Source organism: Eptatretus burgeri, chromosome 12 (genome assembly GCF_056783735.1).
Source record: "Eptatretus burgeri isolate ZD-2024b chromosome 12, Ebu_testis_v1, whole genome shotgun sequence".
Taxonomy (NCBI): domain Eukaryota; kingdom Metazoa; phylum Chordata; class Myxini; order Myxiniformes; family Myxinidae; genus Eptatretus; species Eptatretus burgeri.
In genome coordinates this window covers 46,953,182-46,980,767 of record NC_140972.1, presented here as the reverse complement: position 1 = coordinate 46,980,767, position 27,586 = coordinate 46,953,182, and the positions used below count along the sequence as shown (strand labels likewise).

The window sequence follows — 27,586 nt, the reverse complement described above, 5'->3', positions numbered from 1 at the left end:
AGAGGTCAGACATCAGATCGATCAGTTTTGGTGGTACCCCACGAAGATCAAGAATCCTCCAGAGGGCATCCCCATTCACTGAATCAAACGCTTTACAGAGATCAACATAAGCTGCAAGCAGCCCCTGCCGCAACTCTTGTCTGCGTTCGTTGAGGACCCTAAGAGCGAGGATACGGTCAATCGTTGACCTCTTTGGTGTAAAGCCTGACTGCTCTGGACGCTGGTGCTCAAGCAGATGGTGGCGAACCCTATCAAGAATTATCTGAGCAAAGACCTGGAGGGGTCGCCACTCTTTCACAGTAAACTAGCGTGTTGGCACTCATTTTTCCGACAATGGAAGGATGACAGGCCAAGTTAACCACACTTGGTATTAATTCAACAGCTGAGCGTGATTTGAACTCAGGACCCTTGGATCCAAAGCCCACTACCCTAATCATTAAGCCAACACCATCTACGTATAGATGTAGCAAAATATCATACATTTTCACAATTTGCACATTTTCATCTTGTGTCCGTGTTTTTTTTTCTACAATGGTCGGGGAAATGAAAGTATAACCAGAAAATCCAGAAGTGAAAGTGAAACCGGAAACGTGGAAGTGAACGTGTTGCTGAAGTGGCTTTTCCCGGCATGTTTGAACTATCTCTCTTTATTGATTGATTTCATAGTAGAAATGAGTGATACTGACGGTTCACCAATCAGCGACATTGGTAAAGATGTGCCTCGAGTGTTGTGCGAGGCAACAAACTGTGTAATTTCTTCGTAGCCAGTCATGCATGACTCCATGATTGTTGGGAAGAAAGGTTTATCGACTCATCAAACTATGCCAGTTCCAAGGTCACCTTGAACTATATGGATATTTAACTCAGCAGGCTTCTGTTTCTGGTAAGGTACAAGTGTATGGTTCATCTAGGAAAAACTACACTCATCCTTCTTATTCTCAGGCTACTGTGAAAGATGATGAGTCACCGCCATGCCCTAAAAATTACGTTTGAGTTTGGCGTCATTCAATTGGAAAGAAAACTGTTTTCTGTGCCGCGATGAGTTAGTGACGTCAGACCCCAAACATCCAAACCAAAATCCAGATTCAGAAGTCCTCACTCTTCCATTCCATCACACGATAAAGTCCTATTGCCCCGTGAGAGGTGATGGTTGGGCACCTGAAGTCGAAAGGATAATTAATGGCTGCATAGACCTTGGCGCATCAGAAGCCCGATACCACCGCGCCTATTATTTTGAGTTCAGATACGAGATGAACTCTGTTAACCCGATGGAAATCTTACTTGGTTTGAGTTTCCTCTGAAACTGACTTGAGAATGAAAGTGAAGCAGAGCTCTACAGCTTGTCTGAGCTTCCTGCTCATATATGTCTAATATGGCTGGGAATGCATAAGTATACTCCATCAACTTGGAGTATACTTCAACTTGAACTTGTAACGAAAGTTGGAACAACGGAACTTGTATGTTATCTAAATATGGATGCTTATATCATAAAGGAGGGATGGCAGAGTGGAGACTGGTGACACTGATCAAGAAACAGAGAGAATCATCACGGCTGCCGCAAGAATCCTACGACAGGAGATCCGGGCAACAGACTACACAAAGGACCAGTATCCTACTATCGAGGAAACTTGCGATTTGGAAAAGGGGTGCAAATTTCTGACACCAATCCTCAGGCTCTTCAAAGAAAAGCTCACACTCTGTGACGTCAAACAAAACAGCATTGGTCATGCACTTCTAAATGCAGTGCGACCTAAATCGATGTTATCTCCAATTTTGTTGGGTGTTGGCGTTGATATGGATCATGTTTTCGGATCGCGAATTTTGATGAACGAACTGTTTCACCTGGGATATTCTGTTTCATACAATGAAGTAGTTCTCCATAAGCAGTCAGTCTTGCAATATGGGACCATGTCTACAGTTTACCCACCTCCACTTCCAGCATTCACACAATGGGTGGCAGATAATGTCGATCACAATGTACGAACCTTGGACGGATCCAGGATGTTTCACAGAATGGGTATCATCGCACGTCTTCTGCCGGAGACCTCTGACGTGATGAAAGAGTGTGACGGAGAGCCAGAGTAAAAGTTGATGAACTGGTAGCTTATAAGGAATTCAAATTGTTTGATATGATTGCTCTTCTTCTCCTGCCTTATCCCAAATCAAGTTTGCTCCGATCTTGTCCGTGTACCTATCTCATGTCACTTATCGAAGGCCATATTACACCAATGTACTTTGGCAATCTGCGCAACTGCTCGGCTCTTCGAACCAACCAACTCCAAACTGATCGGGTTTTATGCAGCATGTGTCCTGATCGGAGAAACCAGTGGAGAAGACTGGTATTTTACTCATGCCCATCATTGACATAAGTCCTACTGATGATACGTGCATTTAGTCGACAATGCTGTACATTCAAGATCAAGCAGAACATATGAACTTGCCACCTGCATACGTCACTTTTGATCAGCCACGATCAACCATGGAAATTATCACCGCCAAAGGTATGACGAAAGTAGTGTGCCGACTTGGAGGAATCTATCTGTTGATGAGCGCTCTTGACAGCATTGGTTACATCAAGAAAGGATATGGGATTGAAGAGACACTTGGTCAGGTATATGGCTTCAATACTGTATCTCACATGCCGACTGGCAAAGCGATTGCATGAGCAATTCGAGGACACATCCTGATGGAGGCAGCATTGATGACGAACCTGGTGTGTAACGTGTTACCCTGGGACACGATACCCACGCTGCATGTTGAAAGTGTTTGAATATAGCGATCCCGGTGAGCAAAGAATGGATTCATTGTCTGACACAAGTAAGCCTTTCAATAAGGTAAGCCTAGAAAATAATCAAAAACGGCGACAGACAAGACTTTGTCTGGTGGTAGACTTGATACAGCTCAGTTGGAGAAGATGAGAGAACTTCTCAGTGATGTCTTGGATCAGCGGATAATAGATCATGAGTTAGTCAATACCTGAGAGTTGGCTGTTCTCAATCGCTGCCTTCTGGAGATGAAAACGATATTGATGAAGCAATCACGGAACGCAAAGCTCTGGTTCCAGTACTTGGACTATGTTATGCTGAACGTATTGGAAACTGGGACGGGCACCTCACAGCTGATAGCAAACTGCATTATTTGTTTGCCGCGACTGGCCATTCCAACTTTGCCAAGTTTGCGAGGCTGTATCTTCAAGTTATGCTCCAACTCCCAGAGACTCATCCATGGCTGTTTGAGAAGTCCATGCAAGGCTGTCACGTCAAGAGGAGAATGACTCCGTTTTGGGAAGGCTTATGGACTGATCTTGTAACTGAGCAAGTGATGATGCGCTACCTGAAAAGTTGTGGTGGCCTAACAAGAGGACGGGGGGGGGGGGAGTGACTGAAAGCGTCTGCCAACAGTCAGTATGCACAGTATGCACAAGTACACTTCCTACAGTATGCACAAGTGCACTTCCGTCCACAAGGCCATGTCCTGGGTCACTCAGTTACATCATAGCACCATGCATAGTGAACAGCATGCTGAGCTGGGTCAATCCCATAAAGAACGCAATTCAAAAGACTGTCAAGCTTATTGAATGGTTCAATGACCATAATCTGTTTGAATCAAATGTTACCAGTCTTTGCTTGGTGACAATTGGAATTAACACAGGTTGTGATGATGGCATTAACTGTGATAGAGTAGAGGAAGTGGGCTTGAAGAGTCAACATAAACTGGATGACTGCTTCTTCACTGATGCCTCAGTAAAGCACAAATATCAGATCCACACCCTGCAGGATCTACAGCCAGGAATTACAGCCGAGAAGACCACCGTTCACATCAATCTGGCAGTGTTGTTCACGAGATGTACCGTTATTGCTCACCAGGAGGATGAGGACATTGCCTCTTACTTCGAATATGAGATGACGGCGATACCTACTGCTTTGTTCAAGGATGGATTGATGAGAAAGTCGAAAAAGGCAGACTTGGCATCTGAACTGCAGAGTGAACTGGTAAATCTGAATGTGGACCCGTTGCATTCGCAAAAGATGTTGTACTGCATCATAATCACTAGAACAAGAACTCTCACTACTTGGTAATATTTGAACAGACTGTTCATATATAAATACCAAATATGGACTGTCACATTGTATTTGATGGAACAGCCTGGTGTTGGCTTAGTTGTTGGAGTGGGGGCTTGGGATCCTCGGGGTCCTGAGTTCGAGCCCCGCTGTCCACTGAATTAATATCAGGGGGGTTGACTCAGCCTGTCATCCTTCCAAGGTCGGCAAAATGAGCATCAGTATACTGGTAATTATCGCTGCATGTCGAAGGCGACCAAAGGGTTAGCGTTAGGAAGGGCATCCGGCCATAAAAACATTGCCATATAAAGGGTAGCATGATTGGAGTCCGCAAAAAAGCTGGCCCCTGCTCAGGGAAAAAGGCTTTAAAATGGTGTGATGACATTATATTTGATGGGTGTGGCCAGCCCTCAATAAAAGACCATGAACACAAATGCTGAACTGTTAAAATGTCTGCTGAAGTCACAATCGGTGGTACTGGAATGATACATTTAGACCAGGATGCATTTTTCTCCAATGAAAGAAACGAGTCAGCCTTTATCTCTCAATTAGGCATGTTCCTACAATGTCAAGGTCACTGTGTGAGCATCAGTGATGGAGATGATGCCGTTCAAATTGTGTCAACAGCCAGTTTCAACCATGCTCGATGTGCCATATTGTGTCAAGTTTGCTGGAAATGGTCAGTCTGTCATGGTAGTAGCAGATGACACAGAGGTGTTTGTCTTACTTCTGCACCACTGGCCAAAAGACATGACTGATATTTACTTGAGGAAGGAAAAACAGTCTCAAAGGAGAGGAGAGACGTCTGTCTACAATATCAGACTGGCAGTGGAGAAGATGGGCAGCAACCTGAGACTGAATATCCTTTTCATTCATGCTTGGGGTGGCTATGATACTACATCGGGAACGTTCGGTCATGGAAAGACGCATGTGCTCAAATCAGTGAAGGGTTTAATGATGGAGTTAGAGCATTGGCAAAAATCATCAGCTGCAAGGATAAGACTGTGATGGAAGTTGGGGATGTGGGAATTCATCTCTTCTGCCACCTCTATGGAGGCCATGAAACTAACTCCATCACGACTTTGTGACATGCTCGGTATATGGCAATGATGGCTGGGGGCAATTGTCTGGAACCTCAGAAACTGCCACCAACTGAGCAGGCCGGGTACTTCCACAGCCTATGCATCCACGTTCAAGTTGTTCGAAGACTTGAATGGGGTTGGAAGTTTGAAGATGGATGTCCATGCATTCCAGTCATGACTGATCTAGAGGCTGTGCCACATGATGTTCTCATGTTCATCCGTTGTAAGTGCAAAACACCTGGAAAGAATCCATGCGGCACAAATCTTTGCTCATGTCGCAAGAATGGGCTGAAGTGTGTTATTGCATTTGTCAGGTGCCGTGGGATGTCGTGCAACAACTGCAAGGATGTGACTTTGGAAGAAGAGGATGACAGTCTGATTGAATTATCACTCAAATCTCATCGTGGAAAAGTGAGCAGTGTCCCAAATAGTTTCAGGATCTTTTTTTTCACAACTATAGAAAGAGTCACCAATGTCCCTTCTCCGTTCGTTCCAGGAGACCTCGAAAGTTAACCATCAATCAACATAGGTGGGGGAAGCAAGCATGTGAACCTCTAAAAAAAAATGTATTATGAAGTATCTCTGTGAAGTTTTCTTCATGTTTCCCTAATATGGGGTACGATACTCGAATCTTACCAAATCTACTCCTTATTGTCTTTGTGCCTGGAATGACCCACGTCTGGCATTCAATGCAATGTGAAATATTTTGTCAGGGTTGATGGTTTTGAAAATTTTGTATGTTATTCTGGATGCTTTCTTCAGCTGAATGCATTGCTTTGACGTCTTTCCTTGAGCCAACTTCACACCAATATCTCGAATGTCGAATTTCCCACGTTTTTGGCGGCTATCTTGAATGCCATAAACCTAATCTGCAGTGGGTGCAAAACAGACATCACTACCGTAGACATATACGTATTCAGGCACACATTGACCAAGTTTCATCATCCCATCTCATATGTGAGGCTAGAAATCAACGTTTTACTACCCATGCCCCTTATTTTTCAAGAGCCCAAAATGACCACGAAAGTCAAAACTTCACCCCACGATTACGAAAATTTCCCCAAAGTGGATTCTTTGGGACCTTTACTGTGTTGTTCTGGACATATTCCAGAGTCGAATGCAACTTAGTTTGCTTTGTGTGAAATTATTTCTCGGTTTGACACTGTTTGGTGGTTCTCCGCCCGGGCAATATTACTAGTTAGAGTAACAATGACCTATTTTTAACCATCAATAATTGTTTATTTTTCTATTCAATACACACTCACTCTCGTGTGTAGCCTTGAGGCTGTTGGTTGCATCATTGGTTAGAGAAGCAGCTATGCCACTGGTGTTCATTTCGCCGACCTCAGAAGGATGACAGGCGGAGTCAACCCCACCTGGTGTTAATTCAGCAGAAAACGGGTCTCAAACTCAGGATCCTTGGATCCCAAGCCCAGCAACCTAACCACAAAGCCAACACCCGGCTTTTTCTATTCAATGACAAAGATTCATGGTGCAGTTTATACCAACATAGCACCAACTGGATAATAAAAGATACAAACTGATACTAAACAGTCATCACACATTATAACTGTTTTATCAACAGAAGCTGTTTCATCAAACTTGATTTTATCTGTGACCTCTATTTCTGTGGACAGCCGACTACTTAGGCTGTTATACTTAGCATATAATGGGAAATGAATAAATTATGAATGAAATTTGGCGACAACAAATATGGGGCTCAACTAAATGTCAAAACGTGCATTTCGTGATGAATATTGGTTTCATTCATCTCACCGGAGACAGACTTTATTTAAGAAATAGCTGTTCATACTGCAAAGTATATGTCTCGAGCTTACTCATCCATTTTGTTCATGGGATTGAAAGCAGAGGAGGGTTAGGGAAAGGTTCATATGGTTTATAAGTTCACAAGGAAACTACAACCGCTCAGGGATGTGTCTCTGCACATATCTCTGGGAATTCTACACAGTCTGACGTCATGCTTTGCTTGCCAAGTGTTCTGCCTGTGGAATACAAGGTCACCTTTTTCCTGGCTTGCTGACTTCCTCCACTCACACTGTCAGTGCCTAGCTCTCAACTGCTTCCTTGCTTGATGCTCAGCATTTAAAAGGATAGAGCACAGACAATCCTCATCGGTTGGCATCCATGGGGAGGAGGAAATTCCTCCTGAGGAAATGTCCTGCTGAGTGCGGTGAGAAAAGCAGCGCCATTGTTGTGATGTCGTTGGTACCCAGAGTGTCCCGGCAAGTGGTGGCACTTCCCCCATGATCAGTGGCTGTGTTAATACTTAAATGTTTGTCTCGTCTATATGTCCGTGTGTGTGTGTGTGTGTGTGTGTGTGTGTGTGTGTGTGTGTGTGTGTGTGTGTGTGTGTGTGTGTGTGTGTGTGTGTGTGTGTGTGTGTGTGTGTGTGTGTGTGTGTGTGTGTGGCAGCTCTATTAAGACCCTTAGCCCTTGTATAAGAAAACCCTGATAAATCTGACAGTCTCATTCTAATGCTCTTGAATGATCGTTAAACAAAAACAACACGAGGTTGTTGTCTCAGTCTCTTGACCTCTTAGGCCTCACGGTTGGCAACCTCCCTTGGACTGACCTCTAAAGCCGGCTGTATATTGATGTTGGGCATTCTACATTTTTACATTGCAAGTCATTCCATGAAAAATCAGAACTACTCACACCCAGCAAGGCCTTTGTCCATGGCTCTCATTGCTCAATGAAGTACCACACTTCCCAGTGAACTGGTCCCCCAACAAAACATCTGTCTTTCTTGAATGCTGTGGAATCAAACGCTCTCTACATCATTTGCATCTGCCATAACTCTCTGCTTTACTTCTACTTACAGGTTAATATGTTGACTTCCTCTTTTTTTCTTCTCCTGTTCATTCATTCCTTTGTTGCATTCACGTGCTGCCCCACTGCCCTGCTGTCAACATATTTCCTCTGTCACCTCATTCTTCCCACAAACCAAGGCTTACTATGTCAAAACAATCTTCCTAAAGGAGGATGTTCTACGAATCCTTTCAATAAACATTTTTGTATCTTGCTTGTGGCTCTTATAATGATATTTCATTTATTCCATTACTTCACAAATGGGACGTTTAATTGCACAAATGACACTTGCACTTAGCAACACTGCAGGAGATCTCTTTTCATTCATTTCTTTAATAAATGACATTTACATGTATTTGACCTTGTCATAATAAAATGGAATGAATCCACTTCTTTCAATCAAAAATCTCAAATACAGGCATGTTCCTCTTTTCGTTTATTTGTGGAAATGCCTCCCATTGGTGGATCAATTCCACTCTTCCCTCCAGGGCTTCAAACAGGTAATTCACCACAATCTCATGTCCCCCCCCCAGCCCCCATCCTTCCCCATGACCTTTTCACCTCCCCCCATTAACCCTACCTTAATTTAACCCTCCTGCTTGCAGGTTCGTTTTTCCTCCCCTCTTCTCTCTTCCTCTTTCCTGTTCATTTATTTCTTTGCTTATTGTGTCTATCGATGATCACATTGTCCCATTGTGAGTCAGTTGCCCTTTATCCTTTATCACCTCACTCTTTCATTACCCTCGTTCTTGTATTAATTTTTTTTAATCCTCAGTCATTGAACTTACGACAGGATTAAAACATCTTTAATTCCTCCTTTTTGCCTGTAAATCAACAACTTTCTTTACATTTCACATTTTGCAGCTAAACACTTTCAGATGCGGGTTTAACTAGAACGTTCAAACCAGTGATTGTTCCAAGCTTAACAAACACTGGCCATTGCCATAAGTAGATTACTTTAAAATCTCTTGTAATACCACTATCCTTTGTTTCCTTCCCCTTTCCTCTGCATTTGTACTTCGTTATTTCCAATTTCATTTTCCATTTTATAACCTTGTTTCAGTTTTAGATGTTGTGAGCACATCTTCTCTTTCTTCTTGATATTTTATTCAACCAGAGTGCATACTTGTCGTATTGAAATAATGTTATTAGAAAAGCTGATCTCAATGATTCTAACAATAGCTCCGCAAAAGACCAATAAAATTAGCTGTAGAATGCATATATGCTGGAGCATCACTGTGAAGTACAAAAGTACAAAATAACCATGCATGTACAAAATGACCGAATTTGGAAGAAAGATGAGGATGTGAAATTTTTTTATGAAGGAGATACAATAGTCCAGGATATACCAGGTAATCTAAAAAAAATCACACCCGTGTCTGAAGGAAGTGGCTAAGTTTGGCATTTTTTAATATGAAATGGGCAAACTCTATAAACGAACAAAACCCATTAAAATTACCCTTTAGAATTACCCTTTATGATTACCCTTTATAACCCTTTAGAAGTACCCTTTAGAACCCTTTAGAATTACCGTTTATAACCCTTTAGAATTACTCTTTGGAATGCCTTAGAATTACCCTTTATAACCCTTTAGAATTACCCTTTAGCATTACCCTTTAGAACCCTTTAGCATTACCCTTTCGAACACTTTAGAATTACCCTTTATAACCCATCAGGATTACCCTTTAGAACCCCTTAAAATTAGCCTTTAGAACCCATCAGAATTAGCCTTTAGAACCCTTTAGAATCAGCCTTTAGAACCCTTTATGATTACCCTTTATAACCCTTTAGAAGTACCCTTTAGAACCCTTTAGAATTACCTTTTAAAACCCTTTAGAATTACCCTTTCGAACACTTTAGAATTACCCTTTATAACCCATCAGGATTACCCTTTAGAACCCCTTAGAATTACCCTTTAGAACCCATCAGAATTAGCCTTTGGAACCCTTTGGAACTCTTTAGAATAACCCTTTCGAACCCTTTAGAATTACCCTTTAGAACCCTTTAGAATTACCCTTTAAAACCCCTTAGAAGTACCCATTAGAACCGTTTAGAAGAACCCATTAGAACCCTTTAGAATTACCCTTTATAACCTTCTACAATCACCCTTTAGAACCCTATAGAATCCTTTAGAATTGCCCTTTTTAACCCTTTAGAATTACCCTTTAGAAACCCTCATAATTACTCTTTAAAAGACACATCTGAATTAAAATAATTTTTTTTTTATATATTGTTGCGAATTCTGGCCCGTCCGGCGTGCGATCGGCCGCTTGACTCAAATGGCGACCGCATCGCCCACCAGAATGGACAATTCAGTTGTGACGCTCTTGGAACTACCGCCAGGAGTCAGTCACGGGTGGGGGTTTCACCTCACCACAACCCAGTCCGCATTCTACCCGCGCGAAATAGGGTGAATCGCTGAATGTCGATATACCTTAGTACCCGCGCGGGTAGCGTACCGAGGAGTTGTACCACGCCGCAGGTCGACTTCTCAGACACGAACCGCTTAAGCAGCTCGTTCCGTGCTGCAGGGACAACCGAGCAGAGTTATCGTCGACCTCGACGGTTCAGATTATTTACCGGGTGTTTTAAACCCACTATCAATCCCTTACGTGATGCAAGATGGAACTTTCAATGGAGGAAAGGACGAAGCGAAACGGGGGAACAATTGGACAAGCACATTTAATACGCGACACACGGAAGCACGTATATACAGCAAAAGAAAGCAGGGAAAGAGTTAAAACCAAATAAGCAATTATTCACAGCACAGTCACTTACACTATTCTACTTTACAGGACACGGCTCCACACCATTCATACAAAAACCCAAAAGAAATGATTGAAAGAGCGTGACCGTAGGGAGCTCCCCGAGCTGATGTCCACCATGATCCGGCTCCGCCAGCACTGCCGATCCCCTCAAGGCGCCCTCGGTGCAGAGCGACCCAACCAGCACGGTCCGGCGAGCGAAGTCGAGTCCGCGAGCCTCCGCGTCCGCTTGCGCTTCTCCTCAGGAACTCCACTCAGCTCTCCGTGCTCGTGTTCAGCCTTTTCCGCCGAGCTCTCTTCACTCGCTCGCGTTCGCGTTCGGCCTAAAACTCAACTTCACTGAAATTCGCGTTTTCGTTCCGCCCCTTTTTCTTCAGCAAGTCCCGCGTCTTGCACTCGCGTTCTGCCCCCTTTTTCACAAAGCCCCGCCCCCTCTCAACTCCCGCCCCTCCTTCCAGAACATACTGGAAACTTCCGGAAGGAGGGGTCTTCCGCCCAATCGGCGATGCTCGCACCGCCGTGACATTCTTTCTCTTCCCTCGCAGGGTGAAATCCACCGCGGCGGCGCCATTCGTTCGGGGGAGGGGGGGAACGGGGGCCGCCTGCTTTCCCTCATCGAAGGCCAGGCCTCTGGCAACCGTGTGCCGAGTCAGAACGCGGTGGCTGTTGAGGTGGCGTGGTTTGGTGTGGTTGGCGCTGTGGTGGTGATGGCGTGGTTGTTGAAATGTTGTGTGTTTGAAATAAAAGATAGAAAAAGAAAAACGACTGACTCAAAGCGTCGCAGCCCGGATGAATCACATAAATTCCCTCTATACAACGGGTTTGGGCTAACTACACATGTACCTATGAAGATATCTCACCTGGGGGTCCTTTATGGTGTAATGCGAATTTCCACAGCCGTAACAATATATAAAATGTTTTCTTCATATTTATACTCACAAATTTGAAAAAAAATGTTGACCGAGCTGGGACTATTGTATCTCGTTTGTATAACTTTTTGAATGCCCCACATATTCAAGCTTCCTGGAGGTATATCTAATCTAATCAACTGAGGTGACCACTCAATCACACTTACCATGTTTCCAATATACGTATTTATGCTCCGACTATTAAACCCTTAATAGCACTATCCACAAAACCTTAATAGCACTACTTTTTGGTTGCATTTGTAAAAATGTTTGTTGGAACTCAACAGTCGGACAGATGTACTAATGAGATAGTAATTATTCACATTCTATGTTCTATGTTCTATTCACATTCACATTATTCACATTCTATGTGGCAGTCTCATTTTCACTTGGGCAACATCCTATTGAAGCAGAATATTTGGAAGGGAATAGCAGAAGTGAATTGTAGAAAAGAGATATGAGCTGTCATCAACAATCGGGTGAGATTTCAGCAGCATAAACTGCGTGGTCGGACAGAACTCACCAAAATGATAAATTGGTTGCTTATGCGAACTGATTCATAAAGTGTAGGTCATGTAGTATATGGCACTTACGTTAATTAATAAATTATTTTGATGTATGTTGAGTGTTAGCAAGATAAACTCGAGGTGGTGCATTCACCTTTAAGTTGTCTCATCAGGATCCAACTATAAACAGTCATCATGGTGTTTCGCATGCAGGCCATTGGATCATTGTGTTTGTTACCTGTTGGTCACAACTTTAAGCTGGAAACCTGTCGATTAACATTGGTTTCTGGTGAACATTAAAGATCCTCTTGTGCAAAGAGGAAGCAATTTTTCACGACGTCCACATGCCTGTCCAGAATACTGTAAATGCAATGGTAACCTACCCAGTGCATTTCGTTGTCTAAAAAGCTGCTTTGGCAGTTCCCATCAACCTGGAAAGGAAATGGGATAACTCCATGTATCAATTTTGGGCATACCAAATTCTTGTGCGTTGGGACTGATGCATACAATTACAGTTATTTAATTTAAACAATGTATCACATTTGTCGAAAAATGATCCCTCTTGATTATATACAATTCAATCACTTTTAAGGGAATCTGGGTTCAGATATAGACCATTTAACTCATCATGACTGCACAATACAACATCCCAGCATTCCCATCTCGTGCAGATACTGTTAAGGAATTTGGTCTGGTATTGGTAAACACTGGCCTACTCCTTTCGGAAGACGCCATGAGATGAAAACAAACACATTCACAATATAAATGCAAATGAATATCTGAAGGGTTAATTGCAACCTCATCAAATCCAGAATGAATATAAAAAAATACACTCCGCTCCATCTGTTCTTCTCACCATTCTGCCTTTCTCCAGGAAGAGCAAAACCGAGGAAAGCCTAATTGGGAGCATTTGGATGAAGATCTGCACGTGCTCGTGACGGTCGAGGACACGCAGAATCGCGCATCTTTGCGCCTTGCTCTTGCAACCAGTGAAGTGCGAAAGCTTCTTGTTCCAGCTGTGAGTCTCCCACATTACCACACTCGATTTCTTGTTTACAGTCTACCTACTAGATAATTCTCCAGATAAACTACCTTGAAATTACCGTCCTTTCTGTGTTTTTCACGGAATCATTATTTCTTTCTTTACTTCTTAATCTTGTTCTCCCACACTTGATTAATCAAATGCAGTAAGTGATTTATATTATTGTACCAACGTTTTGTGTCATGCTAATTTTCATGATCTCTCAAATCTGTGTTGTATACACAAATACACAGGTAGTGGACAAAAAATGAAAACACATGGGTAAATGAGGGACATCAAAAATATTGAAAGCAATGTCTTCCACACATGTGTTGATTAAGCAAATAACATCCCAGCATGCTTAGAGTCATGTATAAAAATGCCTCACAGGACTGGTTACCTATAATTATGGCTCACATGGCTGCAAGAGGAGACATCAGTGCCTTTGTAAGAGGGATGATTGTGGGGCATGTTTGACAGCTCAACTTGCTGATGTTTCATGAGCAATTGTGTCTAAGGTGATGTCGGCATGGAATTCCAAAAGAAAGACATCATCAGAAAAGGGCAACAGTAGGCGAAAGCTCGTACTCCAGGATCGTGATATCTGTTCATGAATTTGAAGTGCAAGGCAAAATAGGCGAGCAACTGCAGATCAATTGACTGTAAATTTCAAGTTGGGGCATGAGCAGCTAGTTTCATCAAAAATGGTCCATCGAGAACTCCACTGAGCAGGATATCATAGCCGGGTTGCAGTGCACAAACTACTCATCACAACTGGCAATGCACATTTGCAAGTTCACTGGTGAAAAGAGCACAAGCAATAGATGATTAAGCAATGGAGAAATGTGACATGGTCAGATGAATCATCCTTCACCATGTTCTCAACAAATGGACGAGTGCACATAAAAGCTCTTTCTAACCATGGATTCATTCGCTGACTGACTGACTCACTCACTCACTAACTTAAAAGCTCTTTCGAACCATGGATTCACTGACTGACTGACTGACTCACTCACTAACTGATATTAAAGATTGGTACCTTCCAGGTGACGTAGAAAGCTGAAATTTTGTGGACTGATGGACATCGAAGCTGGTACACTGGGAAAAAAAAATCACAGAATCGTCGGATGATATCCATAACTGAAAATATAAGTAAATGAAAAAAAGAAATTAAAAATATGCAGGTGAGCGACCTGAGGCAATGGCGAAGCACGGTTATTTAGTACGCCGAGAGACATCAAAGCCAATACACCAGAAAAAAATCACAGAATCGTTGGACAACATCCGTAAATGAAAATATAAATAAATGAAAAATAAATGAAAAAAATGCAGGTGAGTGACCCAAGACAATGGGGAAGCACGGTTCGTATGCTTACGCAATGTGTAAGCACACCTTACTAGTATAGCAGCAGGACCCTGACATTCGCAGGGGGGATACGTTCTGGGAAAACCCCGCGAATGTTTAAACCACGAATGTGGGGGCATTGTTTCAATGGAAAATGGAGGGATAGGTTCTGGAGATTTCCCAACCCACGAAAAATGCACTAATGTTGGGGGTAAAATCTGCAAGTGCCGGAGTAAAATCTGCGAGTGCGGGGGGGGGGGGGGGAAATCTGCGAGTGTTTTGTCATTGTTACAATGGAGACAAGGGGGATAATGTTATCGGTCCGTGGTTGCTCCTGGTTCAAAGGGGAAAGTTTTTAAAGTTTAAAATGTTTTCGACCACGAATGCATTACAGCTTTATTAAAGATGCTGACAAATAAAAAAAAATGACAACACCTGGTATTGTTTCAAACTAATTGAAGAATGCATTTTAAAGTCCCTTAACCATACTGTATGATACCGCAAAATGATAAAAACAACAACATCATGGACCGTTTCACAGCACACGTAACTTTGCAAAATGATGAAGATGATGATGATGATGATGAAGATGAGAACGAAAAAGAAAAATCAAAAGCCATAGAATGGCTCATCTTGCGATGATCCAAATGAAAGTGCTGATGAGATATCATCTGAGGCAGATGAGGCAAGTGAGGACGCTGATGGTGTCAAGGTGGAGGGACAAGGCTGGAAGAGTTGTGTTATCGACAGCTGCCTGGCAGATTTTTGCAAGCTCTTGTGCAGCTCTCTTTGTGGGAGCAACACATAGTCCAAAGCTCTCTTGAACCCCAGGTAGTGCTCCATCACCAGTTTGGCATCTTGAACCCTCTCGGCAATGGAACATATACCTTAAAGTACTTCATCGATGAACTTCACCGTGAGTTTCAAGGTCGGCACCTCTTCCTCACCATTGCCGGCTTCCTCCTCCTTGGAAGCCTTTGTGATTGCCTCCAATTCCTCCTCAGTGAGCAATTCGACATGCGACTCAATGAGGGCCTCCAACTCCTCAGGCTGCATGTTGTCGAAGCCCTTCCCTCTGACCTGCCATGCCAACCTGACAATGGCATGCCTCTCCGCTATATTGTCAAGAAAGCCAGTGAAATTCATCACAACCTGAGGCCAAAGGTTGTGCCAGCACGCATTGATGGTTGCTGCTTTCACCTAATCCAAGGACTCCTTTATGGCGTCGATGCAGTGGGCAATGTTGAAATTTTTCCTACATTGCCCGACCGTGAGCCCTGGGTCCAGGATGCGGCGAAAGGTGCACCGGGTGTAATAATTCTTGAAAGTTGATATTACCCCCTGGTCGAGTGGCTGGATGAGAGAGGTGGTGTTCACCGGCAGGAACATGACCTCAACGTTCGGGTGAGTGCTGTTCAGGTTCGTGGGGTGGCCAGGAGCATTGCCAAGCAGCATGAGTACCTCGAACAAAAGGTTCTTTCCTGCTAGGTACCTCTCGACCTGAGGAACGAAACAGTTATGGATCCTGAGTTCAAATCCCAATCGGCTGTTGAATCAATACCAGGTGGGGTTGACTATGCCTGTCATCCTTCCGAGGTCGGCAAAATGAGTGTCAGCATGCTGGGATCCTGTGTCGGAGTGGTGACCCTTCCAGGATTGTTCCCAATAGTCAAGGAGACTGATTAGGCAGCACCAATGCTCTGCACAGAGTGTGGTCACAATAGATGGATGGAATCTGTCCAACTCTTAAAAAAAAAATTCCTGCTCTTTTGTCTTTCTCCTCATTGTCACTATATATCTGTAGGTATTTTGTCTTGTAGTTTTCTTTTGTCTTTTTGCAATTGTTGGGGCTGTATTTGTTGCTGTTTAGATTTGGTGCATGACATCTTCTATTCAAATTTGTTTTTGGAATTATTTTACAAGGTGAGTGAGACATACCTTTTCTGGATTTTTGTGTTCATGCTTGTGTACAAATTGCATTCGGTAGTCTGCTCAACTTTTCATGTACCCTGGTAATCCTACAGTCATTGCTCTGTGCACTTGATGGAGTTCCATCAGGCCACCATCTCCTTCTTTCCTCGGCAGGTACATTCTCGGGATGCATTGATTTTTAGCTCACCTTGAACATAGTTGAACGTCGGGGAGTTTATGGGATGGCGTATCGTCTGTCCGTCTGTCCGTCTGTCTGTCCATCCGTCCATCTGTCCACAAATACTTGCAACAACTTCTCTGAAACTACATAAGCGATTTTAATGAAACTTTACCACAACGTTCATCACTGTGTATGAACCAAAGTTTGTTAATGGCATTAAAAAAATCGGGCCCAAAGAGGGTCTACGGGGGTGTTGCTTCCCCAAAATATGTATTTGCTTTCTTCTCCGAAACTACACACACAATTTCGATGAAACTTGACCACAACCTTCATCACCCATGATGTGCCAAAGATTGTTCACACCATTAAAAAATTGGGGTGTAAGGGGTCTAAGGGGGGGGGCGGGTTGCCTCCTCAAAGAGGTATTTTCTTTCTTCTCAGAAACTACACACACAATTTCTATGAAAATTGACCACCACCTTCATCACACCTTAATATACCAAAGTTTGTTCACGGCATTAACAAAAAAATCCAGAGGTATTTACTTTCTTCCTCGTTAAATATTTTGTGGGTCATCCATGCCTACCAGTTATTCCCTGATTATCTTATTCAGCCGCTACCAGGTGAGCACCCTGGGGTATTGCCCCTATGTTTTGATTTCAGCTTGTGGCTAGTTTATCATTCCACAGCTGTATTGGAACTCTAAGTCTGGTGTTAGCTCTGTGGTTAAGGTGACTGGCTTGGGATCTTAGGGTCCTGAGATCAAGCCCTGTTTGTTGGCTGCTGAATTAACATCAGGTTGGGTTGACTCAGCCTGTCACCCTTCTGAGGTCAGCAAAATGAGTACCAGTGTACTGGTATTGGGTCACAGCATCAGTGGCATAGTCATGCCCCAACAAAATGATAGCTACCCAGCAGCCAAGCTGCCATGTGCAAGAAGATTAGAACACTGATACTACTCGTTAGTTTTTGGTTTTGAATTTGTTCCTTTGGGAGAGGTATGTTTTCAGGATCAGCCTCATTCTGAGTTCGAAGAGGTGACCCTCTTCTACTCCAAGGAATTTGTAAGATACGTTTGTTGACTAGCTCCTGTATTGTTGCATCTTGGTCGATTTTTATGTTGTCCATTTTTCTTGGCCTACCTTGTACACTTTGCAAACTTATCTTGGCCAAATTCCATTTGGATGTCGTCAGAATACCTTTTCACTAATTTCAGTTCTACCAAATTTTCGTTGTTCGGTGCAAAGAGTTTTAAATTATCATGTAAAATAGATGTGTCCCCTTTCTTGTTTCTTTGGACGTTCTTTTTATTGGTTGTTAGGGTGTATCCGTGTCCTTGCTCAATAATGAGGTTACTTAGTGGATCCAGAGCCAGGCAAAACAGGAAGGGGGAAAGGCTGTCTCCTTGGAAGATCCCTTGTCATATCTTCACTCTTGGTATTTCAATCCTTCCTTCAGAGTGCTGCAGGATTCATGGGGTATTCCATAGATGCATGGGTTTTTATTTGGGGATTTGTCTTATGGATTTGCATGCACTTTATCATCCATGAATGTGGGACACTGTCAAAAGCTGTTTTATAGTCTCATCAAGCTGTGGACAATTTGGTTCTTCTTGCATTGCAGCATTCCAGTTGGCCTTGTTTCGTTGTAAGTTGTCTGTTGTTCCATAACATCCTCTCTTGTATCCCTTCTGTTTTGTCTCTGGGCCTCATTGTTGTGTTTGGTGATAGTACATCTTTCTGTGATGATTGCTGTTAAAAGTTTGTATGTTGTTCGGAGATAGATTATAATTGGCTGGTATTTGTGATGTAGTTGGGTTTCTTCAGATTTTGGGTTGAGGAAGTTGTTACCTTCTGTGAACCATTCATCAAAAGCCTGGTGTTGGCTCAGTGGTTTGGGTGGCGGCTTGGGATCATCGGGTCCTGAGTTCAAGCCCCGTCGGCCGCTGAATTAATACACCAGGGGGTTGACTCGGCCTGTCATCCTTCCGAGGTCGGCGAAATGAGTACCAGTTCCAGTGTGTGTACTGGTAGAGGGGCACTGCATCAGTGACACAGTTGCGCTTCAAGAAATTATAGCTACCTTGGCAGTGAAGCTGCCATACGACCACACACACACACACACACACACACACACACACACACACACACACACACACACACACACACACACACACACACACACACACACACACACACACACACACACACACACACACACACACACACACACACACACACACACACACACACAGACACACACACACACCACCATTAATCCATAACCTAATCCCCTTGGATAAGTTATTTGAATGCACGAGTACAGTGAACGTAGAGAGCATCAAATTGCTTTAGCCAGAAGTTTGGGATCCCATCTGAACCAAGGCTTTTGAAGTTTGCCATCTTTGCAAGTTGTCTTGTCTTTTCTGCCTCAGTTATTACTGGGGACATTTCCTCGAGATGTTGCTTCTTTTCTTCCAGGTTTCAGATCCATTCCGCCTTTTTCTTTTCGATATTCATAAATTCCTTTCCAAAATTGTTCCAGTTCATCTTTTTCAGGAGGTGTGTGTGTGTGTGTGTGTGTGTGTGTGTGTGTGTGTGTGTGTGTGTGTGTGTGTGTGTGTGTGTGTGTGTGTGTGTGTGTGTGTGTGTGTGTGTGTGTGTGTGTGTGTGTGTGTGTGTGTGTGTGTGTGTCCAGGCCATAACCTTTTTTCTTTTTTTTTAAACCATTTGAGCTTTTGTCATCAAATTTTAAACAAACCTTTATTATGAGAATATGGAGACAGAGGAATAAATGTACAATTTTTTTAACTGTCGTTTTCGGCAAGTTTAATTTGAGTACAAAGTGGATGCGGATGGGCTTTGCATTTTGATATGCTTTCTCGTTTCATTTTCATTAGCAACCACAATATCACCTCCTGTTCAATGTGCAGCAGGGCAGAGACAATGTGTTTGATCGCAGACGACCATTGTTTTTTTTAAACTTTTTTTTGTATACCTTGTCGAGGCTCGTATGAGAGCTAACACAAAACGCACAGCAAGGGGGCATGAGACAAGAGGGGCGGGAGTGGGAAGGACAAAACAGTGGGGAACAAAGACATTAGGAGATCTGTGGAAGGGAGAGGGATGGGGTGGGAAACATGGGGAATACAAGATGGACATTACAGGGACTTTCAGGAAGGAAAGCAGAGAATTTGAAGGAGGTGGGTTTGGGGTGGATTAACGGGGGTAGAAAAGACCGAGGATTTGGATGGGGGACGATAAGAGGTGGTGGTGAATAGCTTTTTTTAAGGCCTGGAGGGAAGAATGGGATTGAAGAGAGTGAGGGAGTTTTTTCCAAAGGTGGGGAAAAAGAGGAATAAAAGAGTGAAGGTGAGCAGTGATTCGTGATTTTAATAGTTTTACCAGAAGGGGGTTGTTGGCGGACCTTGAGCGCCCTGTGGAAATATGGTGGGGACATATCGCAAACAGAGTGGGGGGGGGGCGAGACTGGAGAGGAGACGGTAGAAGACAGAAAGACCACCGACCTGCCTGCAGTGAGAGAGTGAGAGGCCGAAGTCTCGGCCTCATTGTGGAAGATACCAATGACCCTAAAAGCCTTGGTTTCCACAGTGTGAAGCCGAGAAAGGTGGGAGGCAGGAGCACCAGTCCAGAGGGGAGAGCAGTACTCCATCAGGCTGTGGACAAAAGCTTTGTATGTGGTCAGGAGCTCAGGTGGGCCGAGGAAGGACTTTGCACGACGGAGGATTCCCAGTCGGCGACTGGCTTTGGAGGCCAGGTTGGAAATGTGGCTTTCCCAGGAAAGATCATGGCAGATAGTGAGACCCAGAAGCTTGAATGAAAGGACTTCTTCCAGAGGATTGTTGAGAAATTAGATGGGGGGTGGGGGTGGAGGGGGGTTTCTAAACGGTCCTTTTGGAGAGACATAGTGAGAGTGTTGCACCCAGGTTGTGCAGTTTTGGCTGTTGTGAGACACGATCTGTGTATTGGTGGTTCACCAAGTTCGGGGTTGTATTGTATTATGTTGCGGCATTCGATTTATGGGCACAAATAAATTATTGTGTGGTGCGCCATCCTGATGAGCGCAAGGAAGGGTGAAACCATCGTCGGCAGCTCCACTGTCCTTTGTTTGTGACCTGTAAATCCCCGTTTATAATGGACCTGAGTGGCCACCTAAGCCATTCGGCTTTGGAGACTTTCTAAAGGCCCGGTCACACCTTGACGTTTTAGCAAACGTATGCCGATTTTTGAATTTTTTTTCTAAAACGCTGGCACACGTTGAATACGTTATGGGTAAGTTTTGATAACATTGAGAGCACACTGAAAAACACTGCCATACATCGTTGTACTCTGGCTTTAAACGTTGTACTTTTTGGTTGTCCTCATTTTTTTTCATGCTTAAAATTTCAGAACGTATGCCGGCGTATGACTCACACGTTCCGCTAAGCTGGCCACAAGTTGTATGCACAGTCTGCGATCGTTGACAGACGTCAACACATGCTACTTGTAAGTTAATCATAAGTTGAGACACGCCGAGGTAATGTTTAGCGTACCCGAAACTTATTTCTAACCTATGATTAACGTGTTGTTGGCACGTTACGCGATCGTTGCCACACATCGACAGACGTTACTTTTAAGTTACTCATAGGCTGAAATACGTCGGTATAATGGATCGTCCTTGCGTCAGCGTCCACGGCCACGGCCAGGACACTTATTTGCAGCATTCTTCAAACTTTTCTTGGGCATGACGAGGATGTTCACACTTCGATGTCTAGCTTGGCTATGATTCCAATTGTCCATCGGCAGCGTCTATTTAAAATAGTCGAGTTTGAGCGTTTTAACACGTTCAGAAGAAACGCTTCAAATTTCAAAACCCCAGCGTCAATAAACAGGGGAATGACAGCAATTTAAATCGTTCATTGTAAACAATGAAAATAGCAGAGTGGTACCGTTTAAAAGTCGTTGAGTGTAAAAAAAATCCAATTGTTGAGCGCAAGCGTCTACTTTCAATAGTGGAGATGCAGCCATTTGAATCGTTGAGTTTATCATTTAAATCGTTAAATCGTTAAACGCAAGGACGATCCATCATAACCAACACCCTCCCCCTCACACTCACCTACTACTGCCAACATGAACAAACTACTACTAATACTAATACTAATACTGATACTGATACTGTTACTGATACTGTTACTGATACTGTTACTGATACTGTTACTGCTGACATGGACATCGACTCAAAAAGGACTCAAAAACACTGTTGGGTTCCCCTTTTATGAACACCATTTTTATATACCAATTCCCAAAACCGCTGGGAACACGTCTTTATATGGCAGTTGTAAGCGAGAAACACGTTAATTTTTTTTTTGTCGACCGGAAGACGTCATTGGAATACGTCTACATACGTCGATGTGTGTTGGGACTACGTAAAGAATTGGTTCAAAGCACGTCAAACACAAGTTAGAAATAAGTTTCGTGTAAAAAAGACATTACCGCGACGTGTTTCGACTTATGAGTAGCTTATAAGTAGCCTTTGTGGACGTGTGTAAGCGTCCACATATCGTGTATAAAACTTATCCCCATCGCATGCGGAACGTGTGTCATACGCCGAGTACGTCGTAAAATTTTGAACATGTTTAAAATTTCTTGACGTACTCCACTTACTACGACGTATGATAGCGTACTTTAGCGTTGTACTCACGTATACCAAACTTACTCATACCGTATTTGACGTGCCCAAACGTTTTAGACACATTTTTCTTAGGTCGGCATACGCTGGCAAGATCGCCAAGGTGTGACCGCGATGTTGTCGCTTCCATTTCTACGGCAGTTATGATTCGAATCGTTGTGCGTCAACCTTTTAATAGGCTACGTCACGACATCGTCGGCGATGCGTTCAACGCGCTATGCCGAAGTTAGACTATCGTTGGGCATCGGTTGTGTAGGCCGACAACAGGTTCAGCATTCGTTGGTATAAGTTATCTATAACACAACGAAACGTTCTGTGTCCGTTACCAATGCGTTATACATAAGACCAAGTCGCTATGAATACGTCCGAATCTTTAAAAAAAAACATCAAAAGTTCAACGTAAGCCAGTGTTTTACATACATTTTAATACGTTGCCATCGCTGGCTAAAACGTCAAGGTGTGACCGGGCCTTAAGGGAAAGTTCATAGAAAAGGGCCTCAATTTTTTCAACAAATTAATCACACACATGCACATTATCTTATGTGTTTTTGTTTTCAAGTTACACAAAAAACTTTACATACTGATGAGTGTTAACATATGTATGTATATATATATATATATATATATATATATATATATATATATATATATATATACATATATATATATATATATATATATATATATATATATATATATATATATATATATATATATATATATATATATATATATATATATATATATATATATATATATATATATATATATATATATATATATATATAGTGTTGTGGTTGACGAAATTCGCAAACCACCATTCAGGTCCTGTAGGTGAGATATCTCTGTAAGTATATGTGTAGTTAGGCCCAAACCCGTTGTTTAGAGGGAATAAATGTTATTCATTCGGGCTGCGACCCTCGTAGATAGCCGTTTTTCTTTTACTATCTTTATTTTGGACCAGCCGCCATTACTACCACCACAACCACCACCAACCACGTCTCAACAGCCATCACACAACAACCACCAACCGCAACGCCGCTTCACAACAACAGCCACGACCCTTGCCGTCACATCTCGCTCTCGCAACCATCGCATCACCGCCATTCCCGCGCCGCTTGTGGGCACCGATCCTGGACTCGTGCAGGGCGCGCACCGAGCAGCGGGTGCAAAAACACCAGCCTTTCCGAAGAAATCGGATCAAAAACGATTCACGCCCACTTCTGTTCCGTCCTATCAGCGAGCGTGGGGCGATTTGGCCCCGTCTCCAGGTGCGTCGGAGTATAATCGCTATATGCAGATTCGCGGATCAAAAATCATTCACGCCCACTTTTCCTCTGTCCAATGTGGAGCCAGCCAGAGGTGAAGGGTCGAAGGTGAAGGAGCGAAGCCCCGGGGGCTATAAAGGGCCACGTTCGCTCGCGCAGTAGTTGAGTCAGTCAAGGAGAGTTGAGAAGAGAAGAGTCAGAGAAAGCAGTTGGACGGAGCTGAGAAGAGTGGAGAGTTGGAGAGGTGGCGGCGGCGAAGGCAGTCGAGAGGGCGCTCGTGTCAGAGTCGGGGAGCTGCGGAGAGGGGAGGCCGGTAACGCGACCAAGGTCGCAGTGGAGACGCTCGTCGCGGGGCCCGAGCCAGCGAGATATCCTCATTCCCCCGGGCATCAACAACCCCGTCCTGTTTCCCCCCCGCGCTGAGATAGTGTGAGAAGGGGGCCCGTTCCCACCCCATTCCAGACACTGTCAGCGAGGCCCGCGGAGTCGGGGCGCCACCGCCATTTTGCGGCTCATCACCAGACGGGTAGGCTCGATGCGGTCTCGGCCCCAGGCCCGTCTGCCCCCTTCATCGTTGAGGGTGGTCCCTTTTTCTTTTGCTTTGAGTATATGTGTTGTCGGCGCCGTCTGTGAAGTAAAACTGTATAAGTGTTGCCGTGTGCTCGGTAGTCGGTAGTAGATCTGCATTGTGTTTCTCTTTTACATTTGCTTTTTGTGCATTATTGTGGTGTTTCTTCTTTTACATTTGCTTTTGGTGTATAATTGTATATGTGTGCTTTCCGTTTGCCGCGGAATAAATGTGCTTTATGTTGAACTGTTTCTCCCGTTTCGCTTCGTCTTTTTTTATTGAATCTCCATCTTACTTCACGTAAAGGGTTGGTCGTGGGCTAAAACGCCCGATAATTAATCGAACCGTTGAGGTTGACGATAACACCGCTCGGTTATCCCGATAGTACGGAACGGGTCGCTTAAAGTGGCCCGTGTCCGAAGTCGACCTGCGGCGAGGTGCGATTGCCCGGTCTACCCTCCGTGTGGGTACTTAGGTAGGTCGAATTTGGCGAGCAACCCTATCCCACGCGGGGGGCCAATTGGCACGATCGTGGTGAGGCCGAAAGGCCCACCCGTGACTAGTTCCCGGCGTTAGTCCGAGAGGGTCACGACGGGATTGTCCGTCCGGTGGGCGATGTGCCGCGATTCGAGTTACGTGGCCGTTCGCACGCCGGCGGGCGCGAATCCGCAACACTGGTGTCAGGAGTGGGATACAAACTCATCCCCCTCCTCGCGACACTGGTGTCGGAGAAAGGGACAATGGGCTCTCCTGTCTCCAGATAAATTCACGGGAATCGGTCCAGGGGTGAGAGGAGCGACCCCCGATTCCCTCCAAATTACGAGCGATTCAAATTAACCCTTTATGAGAAATAAGATGGTGTCTCAAGGCGAGCGGGAGCCGGGGGTATTAGAAATGTATATGTGTAGTAATGTAGGATCCATGGTCCAGGATGAAATCCCCGTGCAGGAAATGTTGGTTGTGCAGGAACACGAACTCGCCCAACTGAACCCAGAGCCCGAAATAGGTGCGGCGGCGGCCGCGGTGTATGACACCTCCCCTCCCCCCTCTCCGCCAAAACCCCCCGATCCTTGTCGAATCGGCTCACCCAAGCGCACCCGACATGGCCCAGCTATTCGCCATGCTGGCAAAGATGAATGCAGAAGCGCATGAAATGAAAAACGAAATAAAAAGTATGAACAAGCAAATGAACGAAATGGAAACAAACATGAAGGAAGAAATGAAAGAACTGCGGGGTGCGACGCAGAACATGGGCCGAAGCCTGCAGGCGGGAATGAAGGCAATGGCAGCGGCGCTCAAAATGGCGACTCCACGTGTGGGAGCGAACGAGCTGGGAGGGAGTGCAACGGCTGTCGGGCCCGCGGTGGAGGCAGGTAAGGAGAAAATAATTCGGGAGACAAGAGACGAGGTGAAAGTAATTGGGAGGGAGAGAAAAGAACAATTAAGACAGAAAGCAAGGATGAGGTATGCGGAGATCGTGAAAGAGCAAGGAGTGAAAAACAGGGAAGGACGGGAGCGACTTAAGGAGAAAGCAAGGTTGACCTACATAAAGATAAGGGAAAGACGCCAGAAAGAAGCAGAGACTAATAGACACGAGGGGACAACAGAAACGAATAAATGTACAGAGACACGGGAGATGGGAACGATAGAGGAGAGACTGCATGATAATGACGGGGTTAGAGACGCACACACACACACACACACACACACACACACACACAGGTAGTGGAGGACGATGAGGTTGAGCTCGCGGAGCGTGTAGGGACCCGGTGCGAGCAGCGGGATAGCCTCCTCCAGGAACGAGGGGAGGGAGTATGCCCCCTTGAGGCGAGTCACGACCAGGTGAGTTCGGTCGTGCTTTGCGAGTTCGAGGGGAGGAGTGCTGTGGACGGGTGCACGCCGAGCTTGGGGGGTATAGAGGCCCCGGAGACCCTTGTGGGGACACGAATCCCCAGTGTGGTTGTCCCGGTGTGTGTGGTGTCGAGGTGTGTGCTCACGAGTGTGGCGAAATGCGTGCTGCAACGCACGCATAGCGCGGGTCCAACGGCGTGTGTGAGAGCGACCGGGTGGGTGACAAAGACCCCGTGTGTGGAAGCGACCCCGTGTGTGAGTGGTGTGGTGGTAAGTGTGCAGAAGGGCGTGCTTCCCAGCACGCCGTGTGTGGATGAGGCACCGCGGATGAGTGCCCCCGCATGTGTGAGTGAGGCACGGTGTATGAGTGAGGCACCGCGGATGAGTGCCCCCGCGTGTGTGAGTGAGGCACGGTGTATGAGTGAGGCACCGCGGATGAGTGCCCCCGCGTGTGTGAGTAGTATGGTTTGTGTGAGGGAAATGGCACGAGTGAGTGAAAGGCCGCGAGTGAGTGGAGCCACGTGTGCAAGGGAAATGGCATGCGTGAGTGAGCGGCCGAGTGTGAGAGAGACAGGGTGTCCAAGGTCGTTGTGTGTAAGGGAGATGTCGGTCGGCATGTGTGAACATGCATCCGCGTCTCCCGGTGTGAGTTTAATGGTGAGGTGTGTTAGCGTCGTAACACGCGGGAGTGCGTGTGTTGAATGGAGACGACGACGGCAACAGAGGAAAGAAAGCCGAGTAGCGGCTGTAGATGTTTTGCGCACCGTGCCGGGTTCACCCAGCAGCGAGCACGAGGTCCGTGCTGTGCAACGCACGAGGCCCCCACGTGCTCGCTTGCGAGAGTGAAGTCCCGGTCCGGAAACGCACGCGGTGGATTTGCCGATCCCGCGGACGGACAAAGTTTAGGCAGGATTGTGGATTTGGACCGGACGGGTTCTCCACGCGATCGTGTGTTAAGCCCCAACGGGCAGAGCACATGTGTTCGCGTGGGGAACCCCTCGAGACGTGGGGCTTGTGTTTTTTTTATGTGCACGGTGACGTCATGGCTGCACGTGGGGTTGGAATCCGGCAGGAGGGGTATCCCTGCCGGATGGTACCGTCCAAGGAGGGACGAGGTACACGTGCAGCTGCATGACGTCACGGGCAGGTGCAAAGTGCGCGAGCTGTGAGTTGCCGCGCTGGTGATGCGCATGTAAAAAAAAAAAAAAAAAAAACAAGCCTCACTTTCGGGTGCACAGGATTCCCGGGCAAGGGGTGGAAGACCCCCTTACCAGGGCACAGGATGGAAACTAGTTAGGGGGAAGGGTTAGCTTCGCTAGACCGGCTCCATGGGGCAGGGGTAAGTCCTCATGGGGCCCGTGGAATGGATTAGTTAGAGGGATTGTAGTCAGATTTCGGTTGGGAAAATGGAGTATGGGATTATTTTGGAGACAGAGACAGACTTTGGATGTGTAGTGGGGACGTAGCTTAGCTACGTAGGTTAAATGGGACGTGCTATAGTTTAAGGGACCACGTGGGAGCACGAGTTAGTTAGGGGATGTAGTTAGAAGGATGGCAGAGTTCAGCGGTGAGTGTGTTGAAGATTTGTTGGTGAGTGAAGTG

At 45.0% G+C, this 27,586-nt stretch overlaps 1 protein-coding gene across 4 annotated transcripts in view; it reads left to right on the top strand.

The window, feature by feature from the left end:
• QKI (QKI, KH domain containing RNA binding) overlaps positions 1-27,586 on the top strand; it is an 81,615-nt gene that overhangs the window by 11,565 nt on the left and 42,464 nt on the right. For all 4 annotated transcript variants that reach the window (XM_085850378.1, XM_085850377.1, XM_085850376.1 and 1 more), the window contains exon 3: positions 13,026-13,169. In XM_085850378.1, coding sequence (XP_085706504.1) covers positions 13,026-13,169 — 144 coding nt within the window. The remainder of the gene's footprint in view (positions 1-13,025; positions 13,170-27,586) is intronic.